The sequence below is a fragment of the Nannospalax galili genome, unplaced genomic scaffold (genome assembly GCF_000622305.1).
Source record: "Nannospalax galili isolate Female #2095 unplaced genomic scaffold, S.galili_v1.0 scaffold385, whole genome shotgun sequence".
Lineage (NCBI taxonomy): Eukaryota > Metazoa > Chordata > Mammalia > Rodentia > Spalacidae > Nannospalax > Nannospalax galili.
In genome coordinates, this window is record NW_008354956.1 from 2,193,260 (window position 1) to 2,207,049 (window position 13,790).

General features: G+C 52.6%; 2 protein-coding genes across 6 annotated transcripts in view; one reads left to right on the forward strand and one right to left on the reverse strand.

The window, feature by feature from the left end:
• Positions 1–5,998, forward strand: part of Ccdc61 (coiled-coil domain containing 61) — a 24,496-nt gene extending 18,498 nt beyond the window's left edge. For all 5 annotated transcript variants that reach the window (XM_029555493.1, XM_029555492.1, XM_029555491.1 and 2 more), the window contains 9 exons: positions 2,619–2,829; positions 2,980–3,062; positions 3,461–3,630; positions 3,731–3,806; positions 4,358–4,497; positions 4,585–4,663; positions 4,819–4,879; positions 5,515–5,587; positions 5,729–5,998. In XM_029555493.1, coding sequence (XP_029411353.1) covers positions 2,619–2,829; positions 2,980–3,062; positions 3,461–3,630; positions 3,731–3,806; positions 4,358–4,497; positions 4,585–4,663; positions 4,819–4,879; positions 5,515–5,587; positions 5,729–5,826 — 991 coding nt within the window. In that variant the 3' untranslated portion in view covers positions 5,827–5,998. The remainder of the gene's footprint in view (positions 1–2,618; positions 2,830–2,979; positions 3,063–3,460; positions 3,631–3,730; positions 3,807–4,357; positions 4,498–4,584; positions 4,664–4,818; positions 4,880–5,514; positions 5,588–5,728) is intronic.
• A 717-nt stretch (positions 5,999–6,715) lies between these two features.
• Positions 6,716–11,315, reverse strand: Pglyrp1 (peptidoglycan recognition protein 1). Its single transcript, XM_008852075.3, has 3 exons — positions 11,026–11,315; positions 7,948–8,069; positions 6,716–7,011 (listed from the first exon to the last, which is right to left on the reverse strand). The coding sequence occupies exons 1-3, from the start codon at positions 11,286–11,288 to the stop codon at positions 6,833–6,835; spliced, it is 564 nt and encodes a 187-aa protein (XP_008850297.1). The 5' UTR covers positions 11,289–11,315; the 3' UTR covers positions 6,716–6,832.
• Between the last annotated feature and the right edge of the window lie 2,475 nt (positions 11,316–13,790).

A 13,790-nucleotide genomic window follows, 5' to 3' on the forward strand; every position in this document is an offset into this window, starting at 1 on the left:
TACTTCAAAATTCTATGATTCTATTGGGATTCACAGGTTAATTTTTAAAAAACCTGCAAGAAAACATATTTTATCTAGCCATAAGGTCATACCCTCAATGTCACACAAATAGTCATTTAACTCTCCAGCTAATGATAGAAATCAAGATCAGGATGTCTGGACACTGACTGAAGAGTTGCAGAAATGCTAGCCAATGGTCACCATTTCAAGAAATATGGACTGAGTCTTACTCTTCCATTTGGAGGTGAGGTTGAGATTTTTCTCTTTTTACTGTCTTTGTGGAAATACACAAATGCTGTCTTTTCTCCACTGATTTCTAGTCCTCAAAAGATGAGTGATTTATCAGAGCACTTCATCTCTCTTTATATTTCCAGCCTCATCCGTCTCCAACCTCTCCCCACAGAAACATGATAAAAACGTCTTATTGAATAAAGTATACGGCATGGGGCTGGAGAGATGGCTGAGCGGTCAAGAGCACTGGCTGCTCTTGCAGAGATCGTGGGTTCAGTTCCCAGCACCCACACGGTGGCTAACAACCATCCTAGCTCCAGTTCCAAGTGATCTGACACCCTCTTCTGACCTTTGCAGGCATTTCACGACACAGCTGCACTCACATACATGCAGGCAGTACATAAAAATAAAAGTAATAAATAAAATATAAAAAAAACAAAAAAATTGGAAGTGGGCTGGTGGATTTTAGACCTATGATCTACCAAGCCACACACCCCAGCCCCTCACTGGGGGATTCTAGGCAGGGGGCTCTATCACTCAGCCATGTCCCCAGCCCCTCACTGGGGGATTCCAGATAGGTCCTGCTCTACCACTGAGGCACAGCTCCAATCCAGATCCCAGTAGTCTTTGATGGCTTCCTTGCTTTGTGGCATTTCAGAATATCTCAGACATCAGTTGTACCTTTCCAGCCTCAGGACTGTCATAAGTCATTTTCCCAAGAAGTTTTCATTTCTTTTAGCAAGATGCAGTGTTAGTGATCACGGTCTGGTCTTCACCAGTGCTCATGGTCATCCATTGATGTTGCACTTACTATGTTGGTTTTTTTAGTGGCAAGAAGTGGGAAATAGGTACATTGTTAGGAACAGTTATTACTCTTCCTAAAGAACTGCCTGTGCTTACTTTACCTCCCTGATTTTAAAATTCTGTCTTTTTTGATGTGAAAAATTAGTTTCTAGTGATAGTAACAAAATTACTTTCTTTATATAAATAAAACCAGTACAGTTACTAGTAATGAGAGCTCTGAATAAAGGTTTAGATTTCTTTCAGCCCTTTTCTGTCCTTAGGTTTATCCTTTATTTTTTATATACCACTCGCCAAAATACTGTGTTTTAGTCACATCATGAAAATACAATTGACTAGACAATTAGGTTTCTTGGAGCCTTTCCTCCCTCCCTCCTTCCCTTTCTCTCTGGCTGACTTTGGTATAGTTCGGGCTTCTTGGCAAGCTGAGGCAGGAAGATTACTTGAACTTAGACGTTCAAGACTGGGCAATAGCTAGAGCTGTCTCTACATAAAATATTTTTGTAGTTCCAGAGTCAAAGCTGAAAAAGAGGGTGCATTTGGAGAGGCTGTTTTGATCTCTGTTCCCCACTCTGCATTTCAAATCCTTCTCCATAGGCAGCCCTCCATTTTTGTTTCTGATTATCCTCTATTTTTTAAAAATATGAACATATAATTTATAACTCCTGTCTTTTACAAAGAGGGACTTAGTAAACATATTGTTCTGCACTGCTTAAAATTATACCCTGTGAACCCTGAGAGCCAGAAAGATGGATTTAACCATGTAGCCAGAGATCCCCTAGACCCACATTAGTGGATGGAGAGAATAAACTCTCTGATCTATAAGCCCTGGTGCATACACCCATACAATAAATAAATGTAAAAACAAAAGTATGCCCTGTGAAAGGAAGCCCTTGATATGAGTTTATTTGGGGGGGGGGTGGTTAAGTGAAGGAAAAACAAAACTGTACCCTGCATGCAGTCCTCTGGGGGCAGGATGCTCATTCCTTTTCATGGCCATGTGGTACTCCACCTAGTGGACATACCACAGAAATTTAGCCTGTTCTGTCAGCGGACACTGGTCACTTTTACTTCTTGCTACATATAAACAGCTGCAAGGAAAAGCTGTGTGTGTGTGTGTGTGTGTGTGTGTGTGTGTGTGTGTGTGTGTGTGTGTGATCTTATTAAAGGTTTTTTAAGGGTGGTAGCAACCTAGTCTGTTGTTTTTGGTGGAGTCCTCTGGTGAGTGAGCTGGCTGGTAAAGTCATGGATGTGGGAGCAAGGACATTAGAGCTGGGTTTTCCGGGTGTGGAGAGCACAAGATTCATGGAATTCAAAACGCGGACAGCTGTGTCCTCACACCTCATCCCTACCAGGGGAGGATGCCTCTGTTCATGTGTGTATGTGGTCCTGTCTTCCGTGTGGGATGAAGGTAATGTGGTCCCAGCATCCTTCCTGCTACTGCTACGCAGGAGGGGTGTTGACAGAACCTCACCCCTCCCCATGGGAGCAGCTGGGAATGATGGGACCGTGGTCCCCTTTCTGAGGCGTGCCATCCGGGTGGAGGAGGCACCACCCGGCTGCTTTTGACCTCTCTCCCCTGCTAGGGTATCTCGTCTGGCGTCTGAGAAGCGAGAGCTGGAGGCGCAGCTGGGCCGATCCCGAGAGGAGGTGCTGGCGGGCCGGGTGGCGTGCCAGGAGGCTGAAGCGCTGCGCGGGCTTGTGCGGAGCCTGGAGCTGGAGCTGCGGCAGGAGCGTGGCCTCGGGGGTCGGGCGGGGGGCTGGCGAAGCCAAGACTGCCGCCGCCTGGCCAAGGAGGTGAGGGAGGGCGGGAGGCGGAGGAGCGGGGCGGAGGATGCAGACCCGGGCCTGCCCGATCCCAGCCTGTCCCGGAACCCGGTCTACCTCCGATCCGGCCTGCCCCGACCCCAGCCTGCCCCTGACCCCTGCGCCCCTCTTGCTCCGCAGCTCGAGGAGGTGAAGGCATCAGAGCAGAGCCTTCGAACCCGGCTGAAGGCACTGAACAGCGAGCTGGCGCTGTATAAACGGGGGTGAGGGGCGGGGCCTGGTGACCTGTTTGGGTCAGAGGAGGTGGTGGGCGGGGCCGTGGGTAATTGGGCGGGACTTGAGTGGGCCTGGAGGTGGGAAAGGGGCGGAGCCTGAGGGCGGGTGGATCTCTGCCCGTGGGATTGGAGTGAAGGAGGCTCTAGGGAGCACAGCTCCCTAGAAAGACCTCAGGAAGAGTCAGGCGAAGGTGTTAGGGTGAAGGGAAGTGACGGGGTTTTGGAGAGGGATCTGTGGGACTTGGAGCGGGAGAGCGTCGCGGGCCAGGGCAGGAACTTTTGGGGTTGATGATGGATGAGCCTGAGGGTCCCGGGAAGGTGCGTCTGACACTAGGGGGTATGGCTCTGAGCAGGCCGGAAACTGACAGCCGGCCCCTTGCTCTCAGGAGACAGACCCTGCCAGTGGCGCCCGCCCTTGCCCGGGAAGACCGGGCTTCTTCGTCCCGGGAGCGCTCCACATCTCGAGGCCGCGGGGCCACCCGCTCCTCGTCGCGGGAGAGCGGCCGTGGGGCCCGAGGTCGCGGCCGACCGGCCCGCCCCTCACCCTCGCCCACAGGTCTGCCCGCCCCGCCCTACCAGGGGGAAAAGCGGAAGGACGGGCTCCGGGAAGGCCTGATGGTGTGACCCCCCCCAGCCTCCTCCCCACACTGTCGTAGGTGGTCGCGCACCCCGTTTCGACCCCACGGCCTTTGTGAAAGCCAAGGAGAAGAAGCAGAGAGAGATCAGGATGAAGTCAGTGCCCAGTCCTATCCCTGCGCCTTACCTGATGCCAACCTCATCTCGCCCGGCTCCCAGTCCTCCAGACCTGTCCCCTAATCCTTTCTCCCCTTAACCTCCATGTGATCTCGCTTCTGGCCTCGCCCATCTCCTAGCGCCTTTTCTCTTAGTCCCGCCTCCTGCTTGCCTCTGCCTGCTCTTAGCCCCGCCTCCCTGAGCCTGCCTACCCCTCCTCCTCCCTCTTGGCTCTGCCTCCTCCAGCCTCCGTCCCTTGGCCCCGCCTACCCTGGGCCCCCACCTCTTCCTCTGGCCTTGCCTCCTCTTCGCTCCACCTCCTCTTGGTCCCGCCTCGCCTTGCCCCCTCCCCATCGCCTCCGGCCTCTTAGCCCCGCCTCCGTCCAGGCCCCGCCTCCGTCCGGCCCCGCCCTTGTCCAGACCTCCTCGCCTGTGCAGCTCGGCTTTCTGCTGCTTTCCGGGTCCGTGTCCCAACGTCAGTGGCCGTCGGCGCGGCGACTCCCTGGTCCGCGGCAGTTGAGTGCACAGCGCGCGTGTCTTCGGTTTTCTAGGCAGCAGCAGCGGAATCGATTGGGCAGTGGAGGCAGCGGGGACGGCCTTTCCGTCTCCTGGTCTCGCCAGACCCGGCCCGCTACCGCCGTGAGCGGCCGAGGGGACGCTGCTAACCGCTCTCGGAATCGCAGCCCCTCCGGTAACTGGTCCGGGCCCGCGGGGGGCGGGGCGGGGCCGGGAGGGCCGGGACTGGCCGCGGGAACTCACGCCGGCCGTCTCCCCCTAGTGGACAGTTTCCGCAGCCGCTGCTCCTCCGCTAGCTCCTGCAGCGAATTCGAGGATTTCTCCCAGTCACTCTCCAGAGGGTAAACTTGGCTGGAAAGGGTGTGTGGGGAGGGTGGAGGCAGGCTTTTTCAGGGAAGTTAGGTGATGGAGGCCGGAGGTCGTAAAACCACCAAAGTGGGCCAGGTGGGAGGTATAAGATGCTTCGATTGGCTCTTGATGGCCCTCTTTTTCTCAGGCGTCACTGCCGCGGCCGTGGGAAGCCACCCAGCCCAACACCCTGGAGTGGGTCCAATCCGGTGAGTGTCTTTCCCAGGCTGAGAGAAGGTAGGGGTAGTATTCTTGTGGTAAAAAAAAAAAGCACAAGAAACCAGCCTTTCCTTTTTTCCATGATTTCGTTGTCTTGTGGGGGCCAAGTTGCAAAGGTGATGGCTGAAATTGCTTTGGAAAACGGTGTTCGGGGGCGTGGGACAGGAGGGAGGAATCTTGGATGCAGTTTAAGCCTTGGGTGGAGGATGTAGTTCAGCTGGTAGAATGCTTTACCATCACACACAAAGTTCTATCTCTAGCACCACATAATCTGGGAATTATGGCACAAACTTGTAATCTCAGCACTTGAGAAGGGGAGACGGGAAGAGGGAAAGTTCAAGGTCATCCTCAGCTATGTAATGAGTTTGAGGCCAGCTGGGTTACCTGAGACCCTATGTCAAATTGCTGGATCTTAACCCTAGCACCTCCCTCCCCTCAGTGACTGAAGGTGCTGGTCAGCCTTCTGTACCTCAGTCTTTACTGGTTTACCTCAGAGAGGGCTCTTGTGTCAGAAGGAGATGCTTTTGATGTGACCCGTGGTCCTTGGATTCAGAATTGCTATTGGGACTTGGGGGATAGGAACTGAAGGAGGGTGCCTGACTGCCTCCCTACCTCTCCTCACTAGAAGTCTGCTCATCGAAAACACAGCAATTCTCAGAGATGCCTGGCTAATTCCGGAGACTGGGTTCCCATCAAAGGTGAGCCTGGGACCCCATATCTGACCCTCTCTGCTCCCAGAAACTCATGGGGTGGTAATGAGTTCCGTGCATTGTCCTGAGGGCTCCCTACAGCTTCAGGCTCTTCATGGTCCCCCCAACCTCCAACCCCTGCTCTCTCAGAGTACGGCTCCAACTACCAGGAGGCTGACATGGCTGAAATTGATGCCCGCCTGAAGGCTTTGCAAGAATACATGAACCAACTGGACACACGGTCATGACCCTGGGGAGGTGGTACCCTGCTCTCCACCCTACCATCAGTGGGTATGTCTTGGAGGCAGGGCTCCACCCATGCCCCACTGCTCCAAGTGCTCCTGATTCCACCCTCTCACCCAGTAATGCTGGAAGAAGAGGGTATGCTCATTTTGTAAATAAACATGTTTGTCCTTGGGACCATCCAGGTATGATTGAAGGGTGGGAGTGGGGTGGGAAGAAATGGGCATGGGATGGATAATTGAGACCTCAGAGTGTTTCTGGCTGGCTGTGACTATGAGGCAGGTGGGCAGTTTTTAGGCCTAGAAAATACCTCTACATTGTCTAAAACAGTTTGAGGGGCTGGAGAGATGGCTCAGCTATTAAGAGCACACCTGGGTTTGGTTCCCAGCATCCATATGGTGGCAAAAATGGTCTCTAACTCCAGTTCTAGGGGATCCAATGCCCTCTTCTGGCCTCCGTGGGCACTGCACAACATGGGTGCACTTACATATATGCAGGTGATACACTTAGACACATTAAACAAAAATTGAAAGCAGCTTGAGGCAGGAACCTGAGGGTAATAGCAAGCTGCCTGACTCCAGAGGAGTCCAAGCCAAGCAGGATGTGTCTGGATGTATGATGGGAAAGGCATATTTTGCAGCATGGTGCACATTGCAAGGACTGTTGAGCTGCTGTGGGTGACATTGTGGCTTGCTTGGTGTTGATTCCTGGGCTCTGAGACTTCTGGGTTCAGATCTGTGAGGTCGCTTCTGAGCTGAGGTCTCTGGGCTCTTGGTTCAGGGTCAGGACCTTTGGATTCTGCTTACCTGGGAGGATGTAGGAAGAACGGGTGATGGCTAGGGTCTTGTGGGAGGGAGGACAGGTGTGTGTGTTGTGTAGAACATGCTCAGAACATGTGTTGCTGCATCTTTATTGGAGGATGGGGTTGTGATGGGCAGACAGATGGGGGAGAGGTGACCAGTGGGGAGGAGGGAGCAGGAGGCAGGTGGGATTTCAGGCTGGTACATGATCTCATGCTCGGTAGTGTGGCCAACCCTGGATGATTTCATAGAGCTGGTCGCCTGGAGAGAGAGTCTGCTGTACATCCCGGTGTCCTTTGATCTCATAGTTGGATCTCAGGAATCCCTGAGCGACCCCACATTCCAGAAGACTCAGGGCGGCACGGAGGGCCCGTTGCGGGGGCACCCGATCTGTGAGGAGAGGGTTAGATTTAGAAATTAAACAGCAGCTTCTTTGAAGGGTGGAGATAGTGAGGGGGTAAACTGCCCTCCAAACTGCTCTTAACCACCTGTGTTTCCGTTTCCTCATCCATGAAAGAGAAAATCACATGCCTACTCACAGGGCTGTGGGAAGGTAGCATAGTTAACTTTCTATAAACTACAGAGGGGACCCTTAGCAAGCACTGCCTATCATAATGATTGTTCTCTGGTCTGTCCTCCTGCCCCCACCAAACATTTGTGAGGTACTTCTTAGGTACCCAAGGAATGAACTGATTAATTTGAGACAGGGTCTCTAGCCCCAGCTGGCGTTGGTAGCTGAGGAGGACCCTGAACAGATCCTCCTGCTTCTACCTCCTAAGTGCTGGGACTACAGGCATGTACACTGCATAGTGCTGGTGAGTGGGCCCAGGGCCTTGTTGTAGACTAGGGGTGCATTCTATCAACTGAGCTACATCTCTAGCCCTATTTTAAAAATTTTAATTATTATTTTTTTTTGAAATAGTATCTCCCTGTAGTCCCATCTGGCCTAGAACTCCCTAAATAGACCAGACTGGCCTTGATCACAGAGATCCCACTTGCCTCTACCTCCTGAGTGCTGGGATTAAAGGCATATACCACCACACCCTGCTCTCTGTTTATTTTTGATACAGGGTTTCACTACGTAGTTGAGGCTGGCCTTGAACTCCTAATCCTTTTGCCTCTGCTTCTGGAGTGCTGGAATTACATCTGTCTACTATCATACCTAGCCTTTTTAAGATTGAGTATAGATCAGCTACTCCCAGTATGGGGTCAAAATGGCCCTCATTATCCAAAGAGAAAACTGAAACTCAGGATTTGGAGTCACTATTGAAAGTCACCGGCCTGCAACCCACACACCTCCCCCAGTCCAGAACATTGAATACTCACCCATGTAGTTACCCATGAAGGTGATGCCAATAGATATGGGGTTCCAGGTGGGGCCCGTGTGGGCACCCTTGATGTTCCAGCCCCGGCCCTCATACACGAGCCCATCTTCTCCAATAAGGAAGCTGTGTGGGAGGAGTGGGGCATGATGAGGGAGGGCTGGGCTTCCCTGGGAGGATGCCTCCCCAACCAACATCTCCTCTTCCTCATATTTTCATATGGTAGCAATGACTGGGACCATTTATTGTGCCTCTGTCACATGCCAAGCACAGCTGTGTAAAGACCTTTTACCTCCCCAACCAACATCTCCTCTTCCTCATATTTTCATATGGTAGCAGTGACTGAGACCATTTATTGCGCTTCTGTGACATGCCAAGCACAGTTGTGTAAAGACTTTTTACCTCATCTCCATAGCAACCTGTAAGCCACCCCTACCCAATTTTACAATGGACTCAGAGCGGTGGAGTCAGTGACCAAAGTCGTACTGCAGCTCAGAGTCAGGATTTCCCAGTCCTCTGTCCTCCCAACCTTGCTTCCTCCTGCCTCCCTGGAGGAGCTGGTCGATTCCCATCCTCCCTCCACAGCCCCCTGAGGTAGATACTGCTGCCTTCCCCACCTGCCTTCCCCCACACTAAACAGAGAAGCAGACCTGAAAGCCACTTGATTTGAACAAATTCATAGCCTCAGAGGCTCCAGCCCCTCAGAAGTCTGCTGTTGGGTGGATGAGATAGCTTGGTGGGTAAAGGTGCTTGCTGCCAAGCCTCACAACCTAAGTTCGGTACCTCAGACTCACATGGCGGAAGGAGAGAACCAACTCCCAAGGGTTGTTCTCTGACCTTTGTGGTGCTGCCCACCCCAACAAAACAAGCATAATAAATAAGTGTATGAAAAGATTTAAAACAGTCTGCCCTTGCTTCAGTCTGTCCCTGGCACACTGGGTGCTCTTAGGTGACAGGATCAGGGATTCAAGGGTGAAGGTCACATCTGCCTTTTGGGGGAGTTTCCAGTTCCAGCAGCAGCAGCAGCAGCAGCGGCGGCAGCAGCAGCAGCAGCGGCAGCGGCGGCAGCAGCAGCAGCAGCGGCAGCGGCGGCAGCAGCAGCAGGAGCGGCGGCGGCGGCGGCAGCAGCAGGAGCGGCGGCGGCAGCGGCAGACCGCCTCCCTGGTCATCTCGGAATTAACTAGAAAGTCAGCGGCTTGAAGTTGGACTATGGGAACTTCAAGTCTTAAGTCCCTGGACTGCCACTTAAGAAGCTAGCTCACAATCAGCCTCAGAGACTGCTAAAAGCCAAGTGATGCGGCCATCGGCACCCAGTGGGTGACATCCTTGCCACATTCCCAGCACCTAGCCTGGGGTAGGGGTTCTGTGTACCTTTTACCAAGATGCCTGTAAACCTCACCACTAGTCAAGAGCTCCAGTTACAGGCAAGGAAACCGGGCTTGGAGAGAGAACATGACTTGGTAAGGAAGTTATTCCGAACGTTAGATGTTGAACCCGGAGTGAGAACAGCTGAATCCCAAATGAGAAGAGCAGTAGCTCTGCTTCTCCGTGAGGCTGATAAGACCCACGGCCTTCCCCACCGCCCACTTAACAATCAGCGCACCTGGCCCTGGGAATCATGGTGAGGTTAGGGCTTTGAATGATAAAATCTTGAGTGGGCATACGCACTTGGCCCTCTGGTGTTTTTAAAACAGTCTCGGGTGGCCTGGGACTCAGCATTTCCAGTAAATTCTGCAGGTGATTCGGCTCAGCTTGAACTCAGAAGTCACAGGGTTCAAATGTTCCCTCTGAAGAGAGGCCCAGGTGTAGGACCCCAGCCTTCACCAATGAAAGAAGCAGATGGGTCTGTCCCCTAGACCCATCCCAGCAGCCCTCAGCCCTGTGTCTGCCTTCTTCCTTTTATGGTCTGTTCACTGCAGTTCTAGAGGGAGCCCAGTCTATGCCCCTCCCTGCCCAGAACCTTCCATGAATCCCTTCCTACTGTAGCCCTCATTGCCACCTTCAAGCCCCTATCCCCAGTTCTTTCCCTCAGCCTCCTAGCCTCTGTGCTGCCCCCTCCCCAGCCACAACTGCCCTCTGGTTCCCTCCCAGAGCCACCTCAAAGCCACAACTCAGGAAGCCTTCTTATCCCTAAGAGATTTAGCTTTACTGACCCTTAGCCAACCAGCCCTCTGCTTTTGAAGATGGGTAGGGTTTTGCTGTGAAACCCAGCCTGACCTTGAACACAGCAATTCTCCTGCCTCAGCCTCCTGGCTGCTGGGATTATAAACATGAGCTACCATGCCTGGTGCCAGCCTTTTTCTCTCTCTTTAAAAAACGTGTAGAGCCAGGTGTGGTGGCACGTGCCTTTGATTCCAGTAGTTGGGAGGGAGAGGCAGGCAGAGAGCTCTGAGTGATGGAAGCCTGCCTGGTCTACATAGCGAGTTCTAGGTCAGCTGGGGCTATAGAGAGACTGTCTCTTAAAAAAATTGTGTATGTATGCCTGCCAAGGTGCATATGTAGAGGTCAGAGAACAATTTTTGGGAGTCAGTTGTCTCTTTTCACCTGTGGGTCCAAAGGATTGAACTCAGATTGTCAGGCTTGCAGGCAAGCACCTTGATCTGCCGAGACCCCCCCCTTCCCTTTTATCCAAGGCTTCTCTCCTTTCTTTGGTCTGTCTTTAAGCACATAGGGCTAGAGTAACAATGTTCCAGAAGTGTCCCCATGTGGTACCCTGATCCATAGACATTAGCCCTTAGATTTGCAGTTCCTGCTAGCTAGTGTCCTAGGTATGTTACATTGGGAGCCACAGCCCCATTCCTGTTTGGGAAGAGGAAGCTGCACCCACAGCATCTATTTCAGACTGGTGGTACTGGGATCTGGTGCCCAGCTTAATCAGCCTGGTGTTGTCCAGGCAGGGCATGGATGGGCCTTTTTGAAAACATTTCCTTATGGAAGAATAGAAGACACCTTAGTTCATGTGAGACTGAACCTGTTCCCTCCTACGGAGAGGAAAGCCCTGTCACACCTGAGGGAGATACCAGATCCATCACCAGGAGGGTTAGAACTCAGGCTGTTGGCCTCCCGCCTCCCCAGCACTCACTTGTAGCCCACGTCGCACCAGTCCAGCGTGTTCATATGGTAGTGTTGCACATTGCGGGCTTGCTGCTGGCACGATGCTGGGGTGTCGCAGGTGCTGCCCGCCGTGTGCGATATCACCACGTAGCGGATTGGCTGCTGTAGGCCAGTGGAGCACTTGGATGCCTTCGCTTTCCACTCGCTCCTGGGCACCATGGGACCACAGCAGGTTCCAAGTCCCAGGAGGGCAAGGAGAGCCCAGGTGAGCAACACACAGGAGTTGGACATGACGGGTAGAGTCCTCAGGGCTGGGTATGAGCTCTGCCCTGGTCCTGCAGACTTTTATCTGCTGCGGCAGGGTGGCGGAGGGGCTTGCCTCATGGGGTAAGGGAGGGACTTTCTGGACCTTTCACAAGGGACCTCAGGCCAGCTTCCTTATTTGGCAAGGGTGGGTCCAGGATGAGGTGTGATCTGAGGTCTGAGCCTGGGTTAGGTAGAGAGACACAAGCTCAATTATTAGGACACCTGGTTCTGTGACTTCTGGAAATTTCAAGGCTGGAGGCTGGATCTTTGCCTAGCTTTGTCTCACCTCAGTGGGGCATTGTGTAACTGATGAGGAACTTGCACAGGAGAGAGAGGGGCCCAAGGCTTTGGCACATACTCCTTCCTGAAGGGTTGGATATAACCAAACTTCCCTTTTTTGACAAAGTCTCCCAGGATGGCTTCCAATTCACTATGTAGCCAAAGAGGACCTTGAACTCCCTGATCCCTCTGTCTTCACATCCCAAGTTCTGGAATTACACGTCTGCACCACCACGCCTGGTTACAGAGCTTCTCCTGGGTTCAAGGCTGATAGTGCTCAAGTCTTGCAACCATATGCCCAGAGGCTAAGTATGGGGCAAGAGGTTAAGTGTGGGGAAACCTTTCTCACAGCCGAGAAGAAAAGTTTGAAGAGAGGAAGATGCCAAGAAATGGCAGACTACTAGTAGGGCCTCGCGCCTCAGATCTGGATTCAGTCAGGCCCCTTCCCTTTGAACCACATCCACTTTCTGCTGTGTGAGCCCTGGCCAGTGACTTAATTTCTCTGTGCCTTTTCCCCACCTACAAATATGGGGGTGATAACAAGGTTTCCAACTCTTAGGGCTGAGAAGGAATTACATGAATGGACCAGAGTTGGGCACTTGGCTGTCTGGCATATAGTATCATGTTAATGTCACCAGGACTCTCTGAGGTCAGCTCCTGGCCACATGGTGGTTTGCATGGGTGACAGTGGCAGCTCCATTCTGGAGAGGAGTGACTGAGTGCAGAGAGGAGCAGTCACTAGCCCAGTAGGTTCAGGTGATGTGGAGAGCTTCCCTGGGGCTTCTGTCCTGTCCAGGCTCCCCTCCCCACACCTTCCTATGGACACATCAGGCTTCAGGGCAGACTTCCTAGCTTCTTCTCCCTCTTTTCTCTCACTTTAAATGATTTTGGGTATTCCTCCCTTGGAACACCTCTCATTCTCAAAAGTTCTTTCACATTTTTCCTTAATCTGTTTTCTCTGTTTAAATGATTTTTTTTTGTGGGGCTGCATATTGAACCCAGGGTCTTGTGCATAGAAGAAAAGCACCCTACCACTGAGCCCCTCCCCTAGCCCCTCACTTGGGATGCTAGGCAGGTACTCTACCACTGAGCCACATTCCTGTCCCCTCACTGGATTCTAGGCAGGTGTCTACCAGTGAGCCACACCCCAGCCCCTCACTGGGGAATTCTAGGCAGGTGCTCTACCACTGAGCCACACCCCAGCCCCTCACTGGGGGATTCTAGGCAGGGGCTCTACCACTGAGTCACACCCCAGCCCCTCACTGGGGAATTCTAGTCAGGAGCTCTACCACTGAGCCACACCCCAGCCCCTCACTGGGGGATTCTAGGCAGGGGCTCTCCCACTGAGCCACACCCCAGCCCCTCACTGGGGAATTCTAGTCAGGAGCTCTACCACTGAGCCACACCCCAGCCCCTCACTGGGGGATTCTAGGCAGGTGTTCGACCACTGAGCCGTGTCCTCAGCAGTTCTTTGTAATCTTAAAGTTTCAAGTTCCTATTTTCCCAAGATTCCTCTGTTTGGCTCTTGTACAGGGTCCATGGGGGCAGAGTAGGCAATGAAAATTCAGCATGTTCAGGTGTCATAAGAAGGTAAGGATTTGGCAGGGATGGGGCACAGATGGGAAAAGGTCAGCACATACTGTCTATAATGGTGAGGAGCTTGGGATTCAGTGTAAGGGTCATGAGAAGCTAGCAAAGCTAGCAGCAAATATTACTCATGTTGACGATGACCTTCAGAAAAGACCTGGTCAGATTCTGAGCTTCCGTCTCACAGGGCCAAGGGCCAGAGTGCCTGCTAGGGAGATCACTGAGGAGGAGAGAGAACAAAATCCAGGCAAAAGGAAATGGTGGTCAAGGTGGAGGGAACAGAAGTATTAACAGAGGTGGCTCATTAGGTTAGATAAAGTTAGGAGGGGGATGGAGAGATGGGTCAGTGGTTAAGAGCTCACACTGCAGAGGACCTGAGTTTGGTTCCCAGTGCTCATGTGGGTGGCTCATAACTTCCTGTAACTCCAGCTTCTGGGGATTTGATACCCTTTGGTCTCTGAGGGCACTGCACTCACGTGCATATTTTCACACACACACACACACACACACACACACACACACACACACGCACACACACACACACAAATACACATAATTTTTTTGAGACAGGGTCTCCCTATAGCCCCAGCTAGCCTGGGTGGTCTTGAACTCACAGAGATC